General features: G+C 41.2%; 2 protein-coding genes across 2 annotated transcripts; one reads left to right on the top strand and one right to left on the bottom strand.

Annotated features, from left to right (window-relative positions):
• Positions 1-238: 238 nt before the first annotated feature.
• LOC139352071 (ubiquitin-protein ligase E3A) lies at positions 239-13,166 on the bottom strand. Its single transcript, XM_070994119.1, has 11 exons — positions 12,892-13,166; positions 12,157-12,201; positions 10,901-11,205; positions 9,498-10,750; positions 9,242-9,386; positions 6,314-6,519; positions 5,935-6,099; positions 5,507-5,662; positions 5,337-5,410; positions 4,755-4,898; positions 239-2,734 (listed from the first exon to the last, which is right to left on the bottom strand). The coding sequence occupies exons 1-11, from the start codon at positions 12,966-12,968 to the stop codon at positions 2,614-2,616; spliced, it is 2,691 nt and encodes an 896-aa protein (XP_070850220.1). The 5' UTR covers positions 12,969-13,166; the 3' UTR covers positions 239-2,613.
• A 5,245-nt stretch (positions 13,167-18,411) lies between these two features.
• Positions 18,412-22,071, top strand: ddx4 (DEAD (Asp-Glu-Ala-Asp) box polypeptide 4). The gene is made up of 11 exons (XM_070993973.1): positions 18,412-18,436; positions 18,535-18,683; positions 19,393-19,545; positions 19,621-19,775; positions 20,031-20,160; positions 20,257-20,423; positions 20,525-20,670; positions 20,853-20,952; positions 21,028-21,298; positions 21,525-21,629; positions 21,985-22,071. The coding sequence occupies exons 2-11, from the start codon at positions 18,681-18,683 to the stop codon at positions 22,069-22,071; spliced, it is 1,317 nt and encodes a 438-aa protein (XP_070850074.1). The 5' UTR covers positions 18,412-18,436; positions 18,535-18,680.
• The last annotated feature ends 864 nt before the right edge of the window (positions 22,072-22,935 follow it).

Genomic DNA, 22,935 nt, shown 5'->3' with positions numbered 1-22,935 from the left:
TGATTTTCATATTGTACTGAAATGGCTGCAACCCAATGAAAAGAATGGAATGCTAGAAAGAATTCAAATTTCTACTGTGCACATGGTTTGCAAAAGGGTTGGTTCTATGTGCTGTGTATACTTATTTGATTGGTTGTTCAATATAACAATTGTGATTAATGAAGATGAAGATGTAAGCCACTGGTGTGTCTTAAAAATGAGATCACACGCACAGTTAACATACACAAGCTTTTGTAGAGGTGTGTCCGTTTTGTTTTCACTTTCAAATAAGTGGTTGAAATAATTTGGTTAGACTGTAGATGGGCTTAAAACCTGTCGATGTGTGTGATGACTTGTGCTGCTTCCCCTAATGCAGTGCGAAATTGCAGAGTATGAAAAGAATAATGGCCAAAACTACAAAACAAGATCCAGGTTCAGGTCCAAAGTGACAAAAAACACAATTTAAACACATTTTAAACATGTGAATTGAGTTTGTGTGCAAGAACATAATGCAAGTCCTTTATGATTACAGCCTATTCCACTAAATAAAAACAGAGCTATCAAAAGAAATCTGCCTGCTCTGTGGGGTATGATTTCACAGCTCATATTCCAATTCATGTTGCTGAACATTGTTTGTTAGACTTTTCCATAGACAGTGGTTACACCCGCTTTCATTCTCAACAAACGAGACAGATCCAAATAGAAATCTGATCACACTGATGTGTCCACACAGTAGCCTCTCCCAGATTCAGAAAAGACAGCATCAATGTTATGTTATGGGTACACAACAGGTCCAGGACATGATTAGCTTAGTTCAGCTCAGAACAAAGACTTGAAGCAGGACCCAGTTAGCCTAGGCTTTGTACATATGTTAAACAAAAGACACAATATGACTGCTAAGGGAATTTAGAAAGGTGGACTTTTTTCTTTTACAGACTTGGGTTAATTGTTTCTGCCTGCCTCCAGTCTTTGAATTGGATGCAACTGAGATGACAGTAAATTCATCCTCTCACTTCATGGCAGATAAAATGGTCAACACATTCCTTATCGTGTTGTCTATTTAAATCTTGTTCCCCATCAAGGAACAATCAGATCAAACTACAGATTAACACATCCACTGTAGGTCTGAGAGCAAATGAAAGACCAATGGGGGGTTTCTCTGAGACTCAGTGGCTTCAGGATTGACTGATCCTGGGTTGCAGCTTTGATGTAACACTCAGTTTGTTCAGATTGTGCTTAGACTTCTGTCCTTACTTGCCCAGCGTCCAATCACAGTGCCAGCTGGTGGCTGGCATTGTGAACTAAACCATTTAGATGAGTCAGGTCATTTCTGTTGTCAGAGGAAACATGCTGCATTGAAATGACAGACATAACCACAGCTGGAGACTTAGGTCCAACAGACAAAAGATCTACAGTAATAATGAAAAGGTCTGTGGACACTTTCTTTAGCACACACTGCCTTCTTGACTACACGTGGAGGTTCCACATAAACTGGGGTTATAAGGAACACAGACTTTGCAGTGTGAGCTGTCTATTCATAGAAGACTAAGCTGTAAATGTACAACACAAAGTGCTTAGTGTGGCTCCACCTAACAACTTGCTGTATAGGTTGGCACAAGAAGACCTCTATGTCTGTATCTCAGAACATCATCAGTGACTGGTCTAGATGTGTACATCCTCCAAAACATGCACAATACGGCATCATAATTCCAACCGCATTGATATATAAATACTGTTTTTATTTAGAATCGTCAACACAGGAAGACATGGAAATAAAATGCTTCAAACAATCATGGCAACCCGTGGCCAAAAAACAAACATTCTGAAAATGTCTAAGTGCACTTACACAGCTCTGACAAGATTTTAGTCTAACCTGTGGTGCCCCATCCCCCCCATCCCCCCCCCCCCCCCCCCAAAAGCAAAAAAAGGCTCAAAAACAAAAACAGCTATTTCATAATGTGCCATTTTGGACAAAATGACAGCAACTTTCCAAACGCTTACCTTGATCAAAAATGGACTTGGTAGGAACAATAACCGATGACTGTGTGTGGAATGGTCAGCTATCTCCAGTGGGGAACACAATATTTTGTAGTAAAGACTATTCTAAGACTAGATTTTCTCTGTCAACAGTCTGTGAACGAGAGTTCAGGGCTACTTCAGCACATCTGTATTCAATAAATGGGATTTATATTGACTTGTTAATGTATTGTCCCAAATTTACATAGTTTAATATCAACCCCCTTCCGTTCCCCAAGTAGGGGAGCTATCACAACAGGCAGGCATGAAAAATAACCCATTTTAACCTTCAAATAAATAATAAGGAAAATTATCCTCTCTGTACATAAAAAGAAAAGATGGGGAGGCTGCAACACATTCACATAATGTGGATGTTGGGGTGGTAGGTCTCTGTGCTTACACTGACTGATGTGGGATGATGCAGGCACAGAAGAAGAACTAATTGAGTGCTCTATTGGAACCATTTCTCCTCTTTCGTTATTGATTTGCTCTTCCTCAAAACATAGTCTGGCCTGTCTTTAGTCACCTTTTAGATTGTGTCTGATAAAGGAAGGGCGGGGCGGGGTTTGATGGGCTTTCTGAGAAGGAGTCCGTTTGCTGTGTGTTTGGGGCAGGGGCTCAGAGCATGCCAAACCCTTTGGCATAGGTGATGGCTTTCAGCAGTCTCTCCCTCAGCTTCTCCTTGCTGCTGTACTCAGGCAGCAGCAGCACATTAAAGCAAGTGTGAGACGTCGGTAACCTGTCAACACAAAACAACACACAGTCGGTTTTCCTCTGACTGTCAACACACATATCAACATCAAACAGAAAGCCTGTATGGACAAGGACTTGTGCCATCAGGAAACATTTGATCTCTCCTCTCAATGTGTTAATTGTATGAATTCAAAGAAGTCAAAGAACACATGACTCCAACTATCTGATTGCACAAATGCCTATAAAAGAGTAAATAAACAAGCAAGCATTCATGTTTGAGAAGCTGGAAATTTGTTCAACAAATGGCCAAAAAACAATTAATGGATTATCAAAATAGGTGCATCTTAATTTTCTGTCAATCTATTATTGATATACACCTGCATAAAAGCTCACTCTTAACTGTGCAACAGCAGTAAAACTCTTGCTTTGGTGGCTACCATGTCACAGTCACAGCATGCCACAGAAACTAATTGGGGAGGCAAGAACTGGTCTTTTCTGATACCGGAAGAGCTTGCGATATAAGTGTTTTATATTGGTCGATATCGATAATTATTGATATTTTTTATGACCTATTTAAAATAAGGACCAGGAGAAAAATACATTCAATTTAAACATTTTTATTTTAAATTGAACCTTCCTCTGATTATAATCCCCTCAGCTATCAAGGCAGAAAGGAAAGGAAATGTCAACACAACCATGGAAAACACTCAAATACTAAATGTAAAAAAAAAGTGCAAAAATGTGTTTAGTGCAGGAAGTTCACAAGCTGATTCACCTTCTGCTGAATAAATTGTTTTCAGATATGTGCAGTGTTTTGGAAACATAGCAGAAACTGAGGTAGACTTGACTGAACTATAAAACCAGCCTAGACATATGAACAACTTTAGTCACTCTTCTTACTCTAAACATACATGAACTATTCAATTAGATTTTTATTGCGAGTGTGTTGTTGTTTGTTTGTTTTTTTAAAAAGCACGTGTAAGAGATGTTTATAACCTGGCTTCTCCACAGTGCTCAGTGCAGCATGTCTTTAGCTATATGATATGCTGCTGCCTCCGTTATGTCTTTGTGCCTTTTAGATGATTTGTCATCAGGCACTGAAGCAGAGTACCTCTGCATGGTGGTCTGCTGCTTGTGCGGTGGTGCTGCGGTTGCAGATGTTGTTGGACGTTGGCGAATACGGCTGCGCTCCAAAGAGTGAGTGCGGCTAAGGTGGTTAAAGAAGTTTGTGGTATTACCAGTCTTGGTGGGGACGACAGTCTTGCATAAGTTACAGACCACATTGGTCTGACTACGGTCCGACTTATAAAAACCAAAAAACTGCCATACTGGCGAGCTGACTTTCCCTGTTTTATCGACAATTTCTTTGCTCGCTGCAGCGCTTTCTATTTCTCATCTCACTCCTCGAGAAGCATCAAACACGAGACAACGAGATGGCACAACCGAACTTGATAATGTTACATGATTGGCGTGTTAGCGTGTCTCTCTCACTGATTAGCAATTACATCCTACGTTGCTCGGTTACCTGAGAGCGAGTGCCTTTGTTCATGCAACCAACCTCGCTTCGCAAATTCAGGTTTCTTCCGACAAAAAAGAAAAAAATTATTGAATGTTTTATCGAACGCATTTTTTATTGATATTGATGACGTGTCTATCGCGAGACATATCGCTATCAAAACCAAATAAAAACACAGCTTCCACATGACGGAATGCTGCTACACAGATTCCAATAAAACAGGAAAGCAGGTCTGTTTTCATAGCTTGCTCATTGCTATTAAACAAAACACTGTTCCTATATCACAGTGTAGCAAGCAGGTCAACCAGGTTCACTTGCAGATTTGGAAAATTGTTCCGTTAATTTCAACAAAATGCAATCAAGTGAAGAAGAAAGCAGTGAATTCAAAATTTAAATGAATCCCTTTAAGAAACAGAAAAATCAATGAACAAAATGACTATACAAACTAGGTCTCCAGTTACAGTATACTTTAAACAAGCTGTGTATTAACATTACATGAGTACATTCCAAGCAGAGCCAAGGGGTAGCATTATGTATAGAGATGGCTCACCTGTCTGTGTCAGGGCCATTCTTGGCAATGATCATCTTCAGCTTGCCCAGCCCACCTACAGGTGCTCTGTCAGTGCCGGTAGTGAACTGCAGAAAGAGGCGCTTTTGCTCCTCACCAAATGAGTGCAACGTCTCCCAAAACTCCCTATGATGCGAACAAACATTCAGGGCAGTCAGGATGTGTGCAGTGTTAAGATTTTAAAAATGCAAAGGATCCAATCTCATCAAAAAACATTAAGAATGACAGGTGGCCATGTGCTATACACTTTCACTTAACAGCATGTTCAAATTTTACCTTGAACAGCTCTAGTGTTTTCTTAACTGTCGTCCAATTTCTATTCAAATTGTTAATAAAATCCAGTCATTTAACTGTGATGTGAAAATATTCTGGCTCTACACGCTCTTTCCCCGCTGCTTCTCTGATGTCTGAGATTTTATTTTGTTTTTGGCGCCTGTGAATAAAGTGTTTTACAAAGTTAAAATGACTGTTTCTGTGAATGAAGTGTGGTGGCTTCAGCAAGAGCAACAGAGCAGCTGTTTCTGGGTTAGGGTTAGACACAAACAGACACACACATGCTCTTACTTGATGATTCGAGAATCTCTGTTGTAACCTCCATCATACTCTGTTGTTTCTTCAAGTGCAAGGAAATCCAGGTTCTGCAGTATGTGACAAAGACAAATCATAGATGTGATTTAAGCATTTCAGCAAACGTGAATGACTCACGTATTCAAATGGGTGGTAACAAATCTCACTCTGCTTCCACAGATCAAGAGCTCAATTTCCTCTGGTCTGAACAGGTATTTGAGTGGCGACTCGTTGGTGACCATGTGGAAGCCTCTCCTGAATGCTTTGAACTGCTTCTCCACACTTTTGTTCAGCATGTACTCTGCATACTGTGCCACAAACTCCTGCACAAACACACATCAACAGGGACTGATGAGTACTTTAACATTTCCCACGTCAGAAAGCTGAGTAATAACTTATTTGCTAATTGCTGAGAAACCCCCGGGTTCCACCACTTTCAGATGTTTTACTGACCAGCCAATAACAGTTGGTATGGTGACAGTAGTTGGAACGTCATGGCATAAATAAGACTGACGAACCCTACGAACTATATTGTTATGGTAAGACCTCAAGAGTAAGATTTAATACAAACGCTTCATGCTTTCTCTTGGCTCACCTTTCTGTTTTCATTTGTGACTGGAATCTTGTCCCCGTTTTCCCTTAAATCATACATGAGTGGGTTCCCAAACAGGTCTGTCTGGGAAATCTGGAAAGTAATCATCATGTCCTCCTCCACGCTGCCCTCATACTCAAGCAGCTCCTTCAGACTCTGGTACAGAACCTTTCGAACACAGTACAGCACAGTCAGACCATTACGCATTGTTCATCAAGTGACAAACATTAGATTGGATTAGATTCAACTTTATTGTCATCGGCAGAGATGACAAACATAGCTGTTCAAAACCATAAACTTCCAGAACCATAATCTGGTTGTGCTCCATTGCATAACTACTGAACTAAAGCGCAATCAGAACATTTGGTGAGGTAGTTCTTACCGGGTTGGCATCAGCCAAGTCCCTGAAAGTTCCTTTCTTGCCCATCAGCTTCCTGTACACCACCATAGGAAAGTGGACGTCCAGGATACAGTTGTTATAGATGGCCAGGCCAAGAACGATGCCAATAAGAGTGTACTGTCCCTCATTTTCAAATGATGATGGGTTGAACCAAAACAGTTTGGTGCGCTCGTCATATGTGAACATGCCTGCAGAGGGAAAAGATGACATGAAAACAGGGTTAATCGGTATGTATACCAGTGTTTCCCTTGTGCATTTTAGTGCAGCTGTTCATTTAAAAATCTCCCAAAACACAACAAACTTGCTATGTCTTTAGCAGTCTGTTATTAGCTGTTGGAAAGCACAGCTGGCAGCAACCAAGGCTCTGCTAGCTACCTTTTACAACAAGCTTCAGTGAAGACACAGAGACAACATGGACCAGTTCAAAGGTCGGTCACTTGTCTTTAACAGAGGGGGCACCCTCTTTGTCTGTATAAAAAGTCTGTTATTTAGCTAACTTCACAGATATCATATGGACCAATAAACACTATTATCCAAAAGTATTCAATTCAACACTGTGCCAACTCACACACTCCAAAAGCAATGAGTTCACCTTAATGTTACATCAATTAAATATCAAAATCAAGTAAAAATCTCCCATTAGGAACTTTAATAATCAAGTGTGACTTTTCCTGTAATTATTGTGGCACTGGGGAAGACGGATCACGTGGTTTAGTAAACCTGAAATTACTGTAGTGAGGTTCTATGTTTTGCAGCAGTTGGCCTTGTCCATTTGTAATTTGCCAGTTCCATACTATCTGGGAATGACTATCTGATGGAGCTGAAGCAACTCCATACATCATTGCTACCACCTTTGAGAGAAGCCCTCTGGCAGCTCCTCATCCCAGCTGAAGTCCATTTGCTACATATCTTGAAAAGGGACATTTCATCCAAACTGTAGATGGCATCAGAAATCCCAGGGGGTAAAATATTTTAGCTGATCACCACAGGACACTCCTCTCTGTATTTTCCTTTTCCCTGACAATGACCAGATGTTTGAGGTTGAAGACAAAGTTGTCATTCTCTGGTCTTCATACTAGACAGAGCACCTTTAACACACAGCCTCATGCTTCAGGTTCCAGGGTGAAGTCAAAATCCCCTTGCAGCCACTTGGCTTTCAAATCAGCAGAATTTGTGGTCCACTAACAGAGGTTCATGCCAGCAGTAAACAAGATTTTCCTTGCATTTCTTCCTTCCTTTCCTCCTTTCCTTTCCTTAGTGCATAAGCATCTTCAATGTCACTGGAGTTGACAGCAAAGCCATCAACAAACAGGGAGTCTTAGGACCTGTGGATGACTTGTCTGTTATTTTCCAAGTGGTTCCTGGGTGTAGGTGCAAGCAGGAAAGGACTTGATGGCACACTGAACACCACACAAGTCATTCTCAATGTGTGCCCACAGCATCAGGGGGTCCTGTGAGCCACAGGAACCTCAAAGTGTCTCTGTCCTTGTCAGCAATAGACAGCTGTTGGAAAGCCTTTGTGATGGTGCACATGAAGGCAATTGGACGCAGTCTAAATCTCATTAAGATGGTTACGAGGTCTGGGTTTAGATTTGGCCCAGTGAGCAGATGGTCATTGAGAGATGGATAGCAATGCTCATGTGAAGAAGCACCAAAAACAACTAAACTTGGCTGTTGCCTTGTCATCCCTAATTACAGTATGGTGAGGCAAGTTGACATTGCTGTTCTCAGTTCCTATTATGTTTCTGGTGTCTGGGACATCTTCATATATTCCTTTTTGGACACAGTCCTCCATCACATCGGTGTATCTCTTGAACAGCAGTACCTCACGTCAGCTTCAAATTTTCTTTTCAGACCTTGAAATCTTTTCCGGGCAATTCTAAGTCTTTCTGGGAGTTTTGGTGAATCTTTTCAGTCAAAGCTTTGTTTGGCCTCAATGCCCATTCCTCACCTTTGTTTGGAGATGTCTATGGACTTTTCAGAATGCATGTAGCTTGGCTTGCATGCATGAAGCTTCACTCATGCTTGACATAGCTACTGGTACATGCACTGTCCAGCCAAATGTAGTTTCTATAGCAACCAGAGATCCTGAGTCTTTCTACTCTGCATGACACTAATTCACAGTAGTAGTTAGCACCTATGAATAATGACAGCACCAGTTCCTCATCAGTGTTGATGTCAGTCCCTTTTTTTCTGGCTGATTCTGGATTTGTTGTCTAGGAACCTTCACTCAAGATTTTGACCTTTGTTGCAGAAATGTTCCAGGAATCACTTTATGATTCTATCTGGCTACATGCCGTTGTCCTCAAAATACAAAACACCTCCCCGTTTTCTTTAATCTTTCCTTTCACATGCTGACTGCATTGTCTGTACACAGTTCTGATTTATGACTTGTGCTATCAAAGATTGGGAGGAGTTTGACCTGCTTGCATAGCTCAGCCAGGGCGAGTTCCATTTGTGCACTGATGATTCCTCTCTTTCAATTATCCTTGTTGCATGGGCCTTCCAGAGGTTAATGTCCTGATTATCCACAGTTTTTACAATGTCCACTTCCAGCTTGTCCATTGGTAACTCTTCTTCAGTTCCCCTTTCTAATTCTTTACTATCCTAACTGTCCGTTTTTAATTTCCATTACATTTTGAGTAGTAGTTTGAGTAGTCTAGCTGTGCACGCAGTTTTACAGTGCAATGGAATAATTGTACAGGACATCTGAGGTGTAATCTGCTTCCTGTTCATTATTTTCTAAGGGCTTCAAATCGTTTGATTAAACTAGCCTTGCAATCCCACAAAGAATCTGTTTAGAAGCCATGTCCTTGCTGCCCCATATCCAAGCAATTGAACTGTTTAGTAAATTAAAATGCTAAGATATGGGTCATCATCATAAATCCTGGTGGTTGTGTGTTTTCTTACCAATATCTGGGTTGAAGATCTCCTCCACCACCAGTTGAAAGAACTCTTTGGAAACACCCCCTTCATCGACACCTTGCTCTCCTTCAAACTCCACATACAGCTGCTTCTTCAAGTCTGCAGGATTCTCCATTGCTATCATTTCCAGCTACAGAAACACAAGAGAAACAGACTGGTGCAATGTGTCCAAAACGAAACCAAATGCATTAAAAAGAGGAATTAAATTGTATGTACAGTATTGAATGGTGTACACACTTACCCTGACTAGAGCATCATCAATGATGTGGTCTCGACGCACTTTGAGCCTCAGGTAAGGGTTGAGCTGCTGACCCTGCACCAAGCTGTAGAGCACAGTAATTCGCCGCTCACTGTACATGCGGATACGGTTGTCATAGTACAAACCCAGGTTCTTAGTGACAGCGTTCAGGATGAAGGGGCAGGTCATGAACGAGAACTTGTTTTCAGTTTCAACTTTAAAGAAAGTATAGTCCTTGTCCATCTCCAGCACCTCATTCAGAGGTTCATTGACAAACTCCTCAAAGGGAATGAGCGGCCGCCGGCAATCGTTGGTTCGAATCCCTAACTCCGTTTCCAGTGGGTCCACCCGAGGACCCTTCTTGTTCCGCCGTTCCTCACCCAGCAGCTCCTGCAGGGTGAGCTCACTGGACTCTGGGATGGGCTCCTCGTCCTCTTCCTCATTGTGCTCCATGTCGAGGTCGCCACCCAGCACATTTGCATAGTAGACGATCTTCAAGCACTTGGTGGCCGCCACCACAGCATCATCATCATTGACCAGGTTGCGGCTATTGAACTCGTTACTGATCACCTTGTACGTAATGAGTTGCTGGAAGGTCTCCACCATCCGCCGGATCTGCTCAGCGCTGTAATGCGACCACAAGCGTGCCAGTTTGGCCTGAGCTGCCAGTGGGAGTTTGCTCATGGCCTTACAGAACTGTGGGAGGGCGATCTCCAGGTACTCTGGGCTGTGGAGGTTACTGTTTTCCATCACTATAACAAACAGGTTCAGATAGTTTGGGTCTCGTGAATAGACATTGTGGTACGTCAGGTCACACTCTATGTTGGGTGAGAGGTAGACCAGTGCATTCAGGAAGGCAGCTTCTATCTTCTCATTAGACAGCAGGCGCTCATAGACCCGCCGCACAGCTTCGATGTCCACCGACACCTCATCCGGAGCCAGCTTTAGGACATCATTTTCCCCTGAGGAGCTCTCTCCGAGCCTTGATGATGAAGAGGCTGCAGGGGAGTCCTCCTCCATAGCTGTAGCAGAGCAGGCGGCTGCCTCCTTCTCATCCTCATCTTTGTCCTCATCCTTACCTTGAAGAGACTTGAGCTCCTCCTTCGTGTGAGGTTTAGCCCTTCGGAAGCTCTGCACGAGGCCCTCAGCACTGGAGAACACCCGACCTATTACCCTGATCAGAGGCGAGTAATCTTCCTTCTCTCCACAGATGTCCAAGATCTCATACACTTTTTCCTCTGTCAGATAATTTACATCTACGAAAAGAATCAACATAGTTAAAAATAAAAGCAAAACAAAATTGTTTAAACTAACAGAAACTCACAATAATAAACTGTATGAATGTAAAGGTGCTCTATTTCTTTCATCAGCAGTGTGTAAATCCTGAATGTCTGGCATCAACTCACCTTTGAAATTGTCCCTTACAGAGTGGACATCTTTATGGTTCATCTTCCTGTTGCTGCAGGCTGAGTTGTTGTGAGCACTGCTCTCCAGGTAGGCTGAGGCAGTGCCTTTCTTCGAGGGGTGGGGGTCACATAGCTTAGCATTGACCTTGTAGAGCTCCAGGGCTTTGACCGCCGCTGCGTTGTTATCCATGCGGTTGAAGCCGACTGATGAGGCACACCATGAGTTTGAGCACGACTCATTCCCACAGCCCTCTGTTAACTGGTGGTAATAGCGCTCTATTAGATGTTTGGCAGCGGCTCGCTTCCTGCATTCAGAGGAGGTAATGCACAAGAAGTTACACTTTTATTACTGCTTGAATCCAATATTTTTTAATCATTAACAGCGGTTGGTGCAATTTGAGATTAATGGTAGAGATGAGAATGATTCCCATCTTTACAACTCAGGTGAGTGTCAATTTCATCTGACAACTCAAGATAGTTATAAGACTGCAGTGTTGGCAACGTGAGTGTTAAAAACAGCGCAATATAAAGCAACATCCATTAAATCTTGGGTTTTATGGGTTGAATCTCGGATATGTCATGAAGCATCTAAACTTTTCCTTTAAAGCACTTCCATATTATCAAGTGCCAAATCTGGAACTTTTAGAGAGTATGAGTTTTAAAAACCTTGTTATTGTCACTGACACTGACAATTACAGTAACACGTAACCAATGCTGGATTTTTGAGGCAGATGCCACAATTGATTTTTGAGTATTAAAGAAATGCGATATCGGGCAGTATGGATTTATTAAAAACATTGCTAGGCTCGCTCCCTAAATCTGAGCATGAATGTCAAACCTAGTGAATCATAGTTTAATGTTCAAAAGTTTAACTCAATGCTAAATTAAAGCAATAGGTTTTTCCAGAGCTTTTATCCAAACTGCCAGTTATCGTCACTGCTGCTGAAGACCATTTTTTTCTACACAAACGAACTGTAATTCAAATTGTGTTAAAGTGTTAAAAACATACAAAGCCCTGTTTAGCACTACAACAGGGTCAACTTTGAAGAAAATTTCAGCGTGCTAGTGTCACTTTTAAAGTGGCAAAGTTGACCATCATACATGGCACCTAACAAGCACAGTTAACATGGCTATAAAAGAGAGAAATTAAACCGTGAGAGCAGACAAAAGCAAGAGTGGTCTGAGCGACTGGTGGGGCAGTCTTCAATACATGATCACAGACACACCTAGGTGCATGTAAACTGAGTTTTACTTACATTCGGCTTGCTTCTGGGTTTTCGATTTCAAGCTCCTCGTATTCTCTATTTGAACAACAAGCAATAACGATAAGAACTGCAGCAGAGGTCACGATGTGCTGCATAAACATAATAATTAACGGTACAACAAATACTGTTGGCTCTCTGGTGTTGCATTTGGGACTCTGGGGCAATATTGGAGAATATTTTCATTTATGAACTGCGTATGTCTTAGTAACGATATGATAAAATGTGCTAGCTAAAAAGCGACATTAGAGTGTCTTGTAGCTAGCAGCAACCAAGTTAGCCTTACAGTACTTAGGGTCACAGTCAGTGTATTCTGTTAAATGTGTAGCAACAGTTAACACACGTAAAGTTGCGCTGTTACTGCTTGTCAAAATATGCATTTAACAAAACCCTAGCGTTAAGTCTTAGAGGGGCACTTGGTCTAGCCAAGCCCGGAGAAATGTCAGGGACCTGGACATCCTGACGCTCACTTAGCGAGCTAATATAGCAAATACTAGCTGGTCAACTGGCCTTATTTCAGCTAACGTTATTATTCATGCAGTGGCGTTTCCAAAGTAGTAACAATTTCCGCTTTGAAAATCAGCCACTACTTGCGACATAGTTTGCAAAAACATGTTGATAAAAAACAACAGAACAATAGCATCCACGCAGCTCTCAACAACAGCTAGCTAGCTATCACTTTCGGTACTTCTCCTAGCATCCCCGACTCTTTCCTCTTGGCGTCCCCACCTATATGGTCCTCCTGCGGGGCTAGACTCGGCCTGTGGTGGGGCACACTCACAGTCCTCTTTCTCGTCGGAATTCATACGAGACTTTATCCTCGGTTGTTTGTTATTCTATTGCTGTTTGTGAATATATCAAGTCCACCACAGATTGATTACAACTTAAACAGCACGATACTCTAAGTGTAAATAAGCAGCGACGAAGGATTTCCTATTCAAAACTTCATTCACGGTCTTCCTACTACAGGCTCCCTCCTCTGCCTGACGTTCTCAGCCATCTTGACTTCGCCATCAGCCCACGTCCCACAATGCACTGCGTTCTAACTACAAGACCTACTGGAATGGATCATGATGCTACAAGGAACCGGACTCATCATACAGCATTGGGCACTGCAGATTTTAAAAAATAACAATAAATAAAAAATGAAAATCTATCTATCTATGTAGGCAGACAAGTTAATAATAATAATAATAATAATAATAATAATAATAATAATAATAAAGCATTTTTTTGATCATTTGTCAAATGTAAATTTGCATTTGCACACAGACAAATTAGCATTTGTCTGTGTGTGTGTGTGTGTGTGTGCGTGTGTGTGTGTGTGTGTGTGTGTGTGTGTGTGTGTGTGTACATACATTAGTAATTTTGTTATATTAGTAATTTTGCCAAATGTGCAGTGCAAGAGTGCAAAAGTATACTTGAGTGCATTTAGAAATAGTGTCGTTTCGGAAATTATCCAGCAGAGAGCACTGCAGCTGACCATCGCTCACACAACTCTTTCAAAGTCAAATGTAAAGGATCCTCAATAAGCAGTTCTACGAAACGTGTTCATGTCATAAACAAATAATATAAGGAAATTTGTCATTATCAGTTCCAAGATAACTAGTCAACAAAACAGAACAGAACAGCTAATCTGTATCCTAATGAAAATGTAGCCACAAAAGAATATCAAGTCAGATGGTCATGATCAGACTAGGATATGAATGAATGACTGAATTAGTTTGGAAAAAATCTGAAAGTGCCAATGAGTACTGAAATCAGATTTTTATAATTAAACATACTGTGTGTACTTTGTTGACCAAAACAGTTAAAAGATTAAGATCACGGAAAAGAGGAGCTGATGCATCATGACAGGGAGAGGGGGTAGCTAATCTAACAAATTTGATGCAGAGATGAACATCAAATTATGATGCAAGCTGGTGACTCTAGAATCACAGTCAGAAATACAATAATGGTAGGTCGCAATGCAAGTATTCAACAGATGCATACTTGTCAGAATTTATTGTATGAAGACATTCAAAAGTAACATCACTTCTGCATTCAACACTTCAAAATGTAATGCTGCAAGTACAGCAATTACAGAGGATGAAATAATAGTATTTAGATGGTAAAGGAGACGCAGCAAATCTGATCAGCAGTTGTTACATGACAGATAAGCATCATGTCGTTTTGGAGATACAACAGCAGAATAGATGGTCTGAAACTGTAGTTAGGGCATGTGCTGATAGTATGCAGGAAATATATGGCAGAAACATAGGACATCTGACTAAGCTATTAAATTATCAGACACCGGATCGTAAAGCAAGCCAAGGCTGCGAACAAATGCACCACAGGAAATGGAGGAGATATCACTCAAAAAAGGGAAGGAAAGCGTCAGCTCTCTCCCTATTACCTGTGCAAAATTTGAGAGCAACGGAGTAAGCTTTTTTACAAACTAAACGGATACCAAAATGCCTTTTAAACACATTCAGCAACCTTTAGTTTTGTTTTCAAAATTGTCCGGTTGGGCGGGAAATCAGAGGAACTGGCAACCCTAGCTCCCTGCTCGATGTGCACACTGTTCACGGCTCCATTGAACAGCGACCTTACGAAGCGTAGCTACGCCACGAGGAAGCAAGTCACCAATTCTGCTTGAAAGAAGTAAGTAACAACCTCAGAAAATATGGTTAAGCAAGTTAACTAGGTATGTATTTATTGCTGTCATCGGTTCGTAAATCACTTTGATTGAACAGAACGGATATTTTACCACTAATATCACTATCAGTGCCGAGTTTGTTTTAGCTAGCATCACTGCCTGCATCAGGTGTCCATTTTCGTACGTGTCCGTCGGGCTCCCAGCCTTAAGGTTGTCGGTTATATTGGCTTACCAAACGCTATACTTTAATGATATCGATTTTATTAGGCCAGTTTGTGAAAGAATGGGGCAAAATCGAAGCTAAAGTGAACTGTCCCGCTATTCGCATTACTGGGAGTCCAAAGGATAAAACGTGTAAGTAAAACCCAAGGTCGCGCAAATTAGCGTTGATTTTATGCACTTCGCTGGGGGAAAGAACGGTAACGTTAGTAGTTTTGATAAAGTTGATTGAAAAGAGTGGAGAACCTTTACTGGTAAAGTAAGAACTAACCAACAACTGGATGTATAGAAGAGATGTGATATTTGACCTTTTTTCTACGCCCGAAATGTAAACCTGATCATTCAGCTAACGTTAGCTTTACACTTAGCTAGCTAGCTTTAAATTGCAATAAGCAGAAGTTGGAGGTAAGGTTTCGTTAATCACGCGGTGTCAGACAGCCAAGACCTGTGTCAAAGTATTTTAAAGGGTTACTTTTCAAATAATTAATATAATTTTAACATTCAATACTAAACAGGTATTCATTGTTCTAACCCCCCCCCCCCATCATTTGCTTTGCAAAGTCCTTGGTAGTCATGTAACCAACCTGTCTGATAAATGTCAGTACTTGTAATACATTTTCTAGCATTTGAATGCTGACTTTTGTCTGAGTTTTTTAGGTGAGGAAAAAATGGATGAGTGGGAAGAAGAGGTAAGCTTTTCGTCATAGGGAAGTGGGTGTGGTTTCACTTAGTTTAAAAACAATAGAGGCAGCCAGAAAGTCAACACCTGTTTCCAATTTATCTACAGGAAACTACTACTACTACTACTAGCACTACCACAATAGCCAGTCACATCTCAGGAGAAGGTATGTTTTCCTGCTATGTACGTAAATTATCCACCGCATTGAAAGCTTTGCTAGCACGTGAACATCCATGTTTAACATTTAAATATAATTGTCCTGCTCTTAAGCATTTACTGAAATCGTCTCTTGTAGTAGTGGATTTGAAGTGGTCCATGCAGTAAGGATGATAGGTGAAAACCATTTAAGTTATGATGTTGCATTTTTGGAAATGGAACACCTTGTTTTTAAACACACAAGAAACTCCTGCAATACTAACAGTGGTGGATTTTGAAGGGAATGACAATCTCTGCCTGAGAGGATATCTATTCATAATATCTTTCGATTTCTCTCCAGGCCATGGTGGACCAGACAGTGGAGACGGATTCAAAAGCTTGTTCTCCTCAGGTGCCCATTCATCTCGTATTATTAAACAAGTAGTGAAATGACTGTTAGTTGAGTGATTGCATGCTTATCAATTCTACATAAACGATTCAATAATTTTGTAATTAAATATGGAACAATATCAAGTGGAAGATGTCATTTTTGCCTCTTAATAAGAATTTAAGAAATGTTGGTTGGAACTGCTTGAGCAATGTGCTCGGTTCCAAGTCAGGCAAAAGAAATGCATCATTGGGCAACTGAATTGTGGATCACACTGATCAGGTGCCTTTGCTTACTTGTAATTTGGCATTTAGTCCTCTTAGCCATACACTGTTGCATACAGAATTATTTTATACTGAAGAAGCAGTGTTGCTGCTTCTACCACACAGTCACTGTATGTGGTAGGATGTGGTGTAGTTTGGAATTGAAGTAAATCCCTTGAATAGGAGTACTGCTGACAATCCAATTTGGTCTTTCTAGATGGGGGCAACTGGAACAATACAAGAGGAGGAAGAGGTGGTTTCAGAGGCAGAGGTGAGACATGGACAGTGATTAACTCACCCAACCACAAGGACAGAATTGTTTTTGTTGTGATGGTTCATAAAAATATGGTGAGTTACCTGACCAACATGTTCAACAGAGTGGTGCAAAAAGTTGTGGGTAGCAAATGTATCAAATATGTCTCGACAGTAGTCCTGTCTGTCTTTCTTTGCATTAATGTCTGTTTCTCTTTAAATACATTGAGGGAAACTTAAAAAAATCTTTGAATAGTGGCCAATAAAGCTAAGTCTGATTGACTGTATAGCAGGGAAGCACTAAATATTTGTGGCTGATATATTAGCCACCAAGATAATTGTGTCCAGTAATGCTGAGCATGGCACGGGATGCAACTTGGTCCTGAGTTGAGTTGGGGGGTTTTTATGACCCCCCTCACTGCCTCTCCCCTCCATTGTTTACATTAGCACAAGGCTGAGCTTGACACACACAAAGTGAACAGCAGAGCAAAGAACATAATTGAACAGACTTTCAAGTAAAATTTAACTTGAGAAAATTAAAATCAGCGAGTTTGCCTGCATTTAAAAAAACATGCACTCAAACTGTTGTAAGAGTTTGTAGTTTTTTTTGGTGGAAATCATCTGTTGTCAACTTGCAACAGTTTAATGGAAGCAACAGTGTCAATATATTTACAGGAACTTTTGAAGCCGCAGACATTGTGGACGGGACCGTTGGGCTGAAGACACACATATGCTTCCAGGGACAATTGTATCATAGTCAAGTTATCCATTTAACCTTCTGAACAATCAGAAGATACTATATTGTATTAGCATTTTAAGTCACAGTCAGTTGGTAGATTTAGAATAAAATTGAATGGTTTCAACTGTGTTCATGACAATGTTGTGTGTGTTTAATCTGTCAGGGCGTGGCAGAGGATTTGACAGAATGGATCGCAGTGAATTCATTGGTAATGTTTTCATTTGTTTCAATTCTGAGAGGTGGACTGGGGTCTATTCTGAGTGCAACTGACTTGCACGTACCTGAAAACTATGGGTTGACTTCATATGAACTGTCTTGATGTTACAGGAGTTGATAATGGAGAGACTGAAAAGGGTAGGTTTTTCCTTTCTTTCTCTCTTCTCAGCAACTCTCTGCAAAGGAAATGTTGTATGGACACTATGAATCTTAGTGTTTCAATATTGTATATTCTGAGCAGGGTTTAGAGGACAAAGCCAAGGTGGAAGAGGCAGCAGAGGAGGAAGAGGAGGCTTCAGACCAGGTATTTCTTGATTCAATCCTGTTACAGTGAAGCAGGATGGTGTTGTGCTTGATGATGTTCGTTCTCAAAGAAATGTATTGCTATGTGAATAATCCAGTCTTAATTTGAAGTTGGAAGATCTGATCTTTAATGGTTGATAATGTGTTGAAGGTGGCGACCAGGGTGTGAAAGAAGGCTTTGGAATAGGTAAAGGAGCAATCATTTAACACTTTGGAAGAGTCATTATATCATGTCAGTAAATGTTGAGTGTGTAGACTATTGTGGAAAACATCTGTTTTGTGATCTCTGCTCAATGTTAGTATATTATATAAAATTATTTTTTGATAAGTGACTGAATGATTTTTGCCATACTGTTCAGATTCGAATTGTCATTAATGTGATTGACATTTTGGTCTGATCCAGGGGAAGACAAAGAAAATAAAGATTCAAGAGATGGTGACAGTAAGTTAATGAACTGTTGTATGTAAGTTAAGTGTGTTGTCTCTACATTATGATTAAACTTGTTCTGCTGTTACATCAGAAAGAATTTCTGTTCCAACCTGCAGAACCAAAGGTCACGTATGTCCCCCCAACCCTTCCCGAAGATGAAGACTCTATTTTTGCCCACTATGAGACAGGCATCAACTTTGACAAGTATGATGACATCGTTGTGGACGTCAGTGGAACCAATCCACCGCAGGCAATTATGGTAAGAAATAATGTAATAAGTTACAATCCTGGTTCCAAAAAAGTTGGAATGCGGTGTAAAATGTAAGTAGAAACAGAATGTGACGAGTTGCAAAATATTGACACATTTAATTGAAAATAGCACAAAGACAACATACCAAATGTTGAAACTTTCTTTCTTTTTTTTTTTTGAAAATTATATCCTCATAGAATTTGATGCCAGCAACATGTTTTTGTTTTTTTTTTTGTTTGTTTGTTTTTTTAAAAAGGGACAGTAGCCACAAAAGACTGGAAAAGTTGTGAAACACTAAAAGAAATCACCTAGTGGAACATGTCTCAATTAAGTTAAGAGCAACAGGTTAGTCACATGATTGGGTATGAAACGAGCATCCCAGAGAGGCTGAGTCTTTATGAAGTAATGATGGGGATGGGTTCACCACTCTGTGAAGAATTTGGGGATTCCTTGTTTTTATTACAAAGATTCAGAGAATCTGAAGAAATCTCTGTATGCAGTGCATTGAAAACAGGCATGATTCTGTAGTGGATGGGAATGGGCTCAGGAACACTTACTAAAACCATTGTCTGTGTACAGTCCCTCCCTTCATCCACAAATGCAATTTGATGTTCAATCCTTATTTCTACAAGAACTGTACTTGATTGTGTATTTTTCAGCTGTTGTGTAAGTGATGAATGATCTGCTGAGTCAGCAATTCAACCCTTTTTTCCTTCAGACTTTTGATGAGGCGGCATTGTGTGAGACCCTGAGAAAAAACGTCAGCAAGTCTGGTTACTTGAAGCCGACCCCTGTGCAGAAGCATGGCATCCCAATCATTGCTGCCGGCAGAGATCTCATGGCCTGTGCCCAGACTGGATCTGGCAAAACAGTGAGATGAGAGATAATCAACAACTGACTTGTAAGTTTGCTTGTGAAGAGTTTTAATGTATCTTTTCTCCTCCAGGCTGCATTCCTACTCCCTATTCTGCAGCAACTGATAGCAGACGGTGTGGCAGCCAGTTCATTCTGTGAGCTGCAGGAGCCTGAAGTCATCATTGTTGCCCCAACCAGGGAGCTCATCAACCAGATTTACCAAGAGGCCAGGAAGTTCGCCTTTGGGTATGTTTAGATTAAGGGTCCTCCAATCAGGATTTTTGGGGCTGATCACTGATTGCTTGAAGCGGTATGGGCCAAATGAGAGAGAGAGATCAGTATGATGATTATCTCTAAAAGGTTTTCTTCTGGCATGTCTGCGTGTTTTGTGGCTATTAATCACCCAGAAAGATGTTAAATACACCCTACAATTTAAAGATGACGTGTATAGAGTTGCACTTTCTCCTGGCTTCTCATCTTGGTTTCCTCTGACTGTTGTAGGACTGTTGTGCGTCCAGTCGTGGTTTATGGTGGAGTCAGCATTGGATACCAAATAAGAGAAATCTCAAGGGGATGCAGTGTGTTGTGTGGTACACCAGGGAGACTGTTGGATATGATCGGAAGAGGGAAGGTAGTCTTGTCCTCAGTCACTTGACGTTTACATCAATGTTATAAGTGTATTGATTTGAAGGCTTAAATGTGTGACAAAATGGTGCATGTGCCCTAGGTTGGGCTGAGTAAGCTACGCTACTTTGTGCTTGACGAGGCAGACCGGATGCTGGATATGGGTTTTGAGCCTGACATGCGCCGCTTGGTGGGCTGTCCTGGAATGCCATCCAAAAACGACCGTCAGACTCTGATGTTCAGTGCCACCTACCCTGAGGACATCCAGAGGTCTGCGCCTTCACACCACAGCTTCAACTGTTGATATGGACAGCTGTCCCAAACTGAATGTGAGCTTGGCATATATAAAGCGGAAGCATGTGCTTTTGCAGGATGGCGGCTGACTTCCTCAAGACCGACTATTTGTTCTTGGCTGTGGGTGTGGTGGGTGGAGCCTGCAGTGATGTGGAGCAGACGTTTGTCCAAGTCACGAAGTTCTCCAAGAGGGAGCAGCTCCTTGACCTCCTCAAGACAACTGGTAATGTTACTGCCCCAAGTCAAGTCACCCTGACACTACTACTCTGCATGTGTAGCTTTTAAACAAAAAGCAGTCTGAGGATGTCGTAGGAGTGAATGATGAATTACAGCTCAAAGTGTAATAATGGGACTTGTCTAATGTCAAACATTAGCATGCTTATTTTACAGTCTTATTGGTTGCAGGAATGGAGCGCACCATGGTGTTTGTCGAGACCAAGAGACAAGCTGATTTTATTGCTACTTATCTGTGCCAGGAAAAGGTTCCAACTACCAGCATTCATGGGTAAGTGACATGTCCAGGAATCAACATTTTCTCTGAGTTTCAGTGCAGATAGTGATGTGTTGTGTTGTCTGGTAGTGACCGTGAGCAACGGGAGCGAGAGCAGGCTCTGGCAGACTTCCGCTCTGGCAAATGTCCAGTCTTGGTGGCAACCTCTGTAGCTGCCCGCGGTCTGGATATTCCAGATGTACAGCACGTGGTGAACTTTGACCTCCCTAACAACATTGATGAATATGTCCACCGTATTGGGAGAACTGGCCGTTGTGGTAACACTGGCAGGGCAGTGTCTTTCTATGATCCCGAGGCTGATGGGCAATTGGCTCGCTCCCTGGTTACAGTCCTGTCAAAGGTAAGAGAGCTGGTAACTCACGCTGTGTATGTTATCATCATTCATACTGAGCCTTAGATTTATGTAATTGGAATATTTGTGCTCAGTCTGCACAGTTCTTCCCCCTGAGAAAACCTTCTATTTTCCATCGTCATTTAAAGTGTAGGAATTGTGTATAACAAGGAAGGTCATAAAGCTCAGTCAGTGCTGGCCTTCATTGTTTCCTTGTGTTGACTGGGATTGGCAGGCCCAGCAGGAAGTTCCAGCATGGTTAGAGGAGTCTGCATTCAGCGGTACCAGCGTGAGCTTCAACCCCCCAGGGAAGAACTTTGCCTCCTTGGATTCCAGGAAGGTAACTGGATTACTCAAGAATTTTTATGCTAATTATGACACAATTTCAAACTAATGTCTCAGAGGAGAAAATCATTGATGACATTTCATATCCAAAAGGTCACAGGTCAAATTCTCTGCGACATAATGTTCTGCAAAAACACATTCCTGGCCATTATTAACACCATAACTCAGAAGCAGAAGGGGAGATGGTGACCATATTTCACATTTGGTCAGTTTCTGAATTGGTGACACTAATCTTGGGTGCCCACCTTGAAACTGGTCAGATCTTCTGTGCTGCCAGGTTGAAGATGCCTGTGAAGCAGCGATATTTTAGACCGCAAGCTCACTGTGTTTTGCTGATCCTGTGTCCTTAGGGTCCACAGGGAGGATCTTTCCAAGACAACGGTGTGATAAGCCAACCGGCTGCTCTGACTGCAGCTGATGAGGAGGAATGGGAGTAGTGGAAATATTAGAGCCGCACAGCCGCATTACATTGATCTGAGTTGTTTTTCTTTTCAAACGTTCAGCTTGTTGGAATTTTATCACAGTGTTCTTGTTTGAAGGAGAAAATAGTTTGTCTGGACAAAGTTAAAAATGTCAAGTCAGATGTTAAATGGGGGAAACAAAGTCTTTTGTTGGATGTATCAGTCTTCAGTGACCGACATATCGTTGAAAGTTTTATTTTCTAATCATCACTTGCTTGATTTGTAAGGAATATGTGTCTGACCAAAAGCCAGAACTTAAGAATGACGTTTTGCAACGATAATTTGTTTTGCACAGGGTAAAAGATTGGCAATAAATAAGTATTGCCCAAAGTAAAGCCTCCATTTATTGTCACATATTTAATGTAATGTTCAGTGCTTGGTTAATGTGTCTCCATAACATCAAAATTATTAGTTCAACTTAATTGCACTACTTAGGTCCATCAGAGACAAATGCACAGGTTCAGGTGATGGCACTGCTGAAGGTTGCTCTTCCAGGACTTAAACTTTTGGGTGTATTTAACAAATCACTGACAGTTGAATAAAGTGGTCCAAGGGTGTCTTCATACTTAAAAAATAAATATCTCTGATCCGAATCTTCAACTCTGTAAACGGTGCAAGCAGGGACCTGCAAATGACTGACTGAAGTCACTAAATATATGTTCTTAAGTACAATTTTGAGATACATGACTTTATGTAAGTATTCTGCTTTGTTACTTTATACTTTTCCTCCACTACACTTCAGAGGGAAATATTGCACTTTTTTGTACATTGAAAGTATATAGAGTAATTCAAACTAGCCCCAATTTCACCAGCTGCAGCATTAAAGTAATATGTGCATTA

The sequence above is a fragment of the Chaetodon trifascialis genome, chromosome 24 (genome assembly GCF_039877785.1).
Source record: "Chaetodon trifascialis isolate fChaTrf1 chromosome 24, fChaTrf1.hap1, whole genome shotgun sequence".
In the NCBI taxonomy this organism is placed as follows: domain Eukaryota; kingdom Metazoa; phylum Chordata; class Actinopteri; order Chaetodontiformes; family Chaetodontidae; genus Chaetodon; species Chaetodon trifascialis.
This window is presented reverse-complemented; position numbering and strand designations above follow the sequence as displayed.

Excerpts from the sequence above, each read along its gene's own strand:
- LOC139352071 (XM_070994119.1), bottom strand. The coding sequence starts at position 12,968 with ATGAATTCCGACGAGAAAGAGGACTGTGAGTGTGCCCCACCACAGGCC. Across the intron at positions 12,202-12,891 it reads CCCGCAGGAGGACCATATAG|AGAATACGAGGAGCTTGAAA; the intron begins GTGGGGACGCCA and ends TTGTTCAAATAG. Across the intron at positions 10,751-10,900 it reads TGTAAGGGACAATTTCAAAG|ATGTAAATTATCTGACAGAG; the intron begins GTGAGTTGATGC and ends TTCTTTTCGTAG.
- ddx4 (XM_070993973.1), top strand. Across the intron at positions 20,424-20,524 it reads TACCCTGAGGACATCCAGAG|GATGGCGGCTGACTTCCTCA; the intron begins GTCTGCGCCTTC and ends GTGCTTTTGCAG. Across the intron at positions 21,630-21,984 it reads CCTCCTTGGATTCCAGGAAG|GGTCCACAGGGAGGATCTTT; the intron begins GTAACTGGATTA and ends CTGTGTCCTTAG.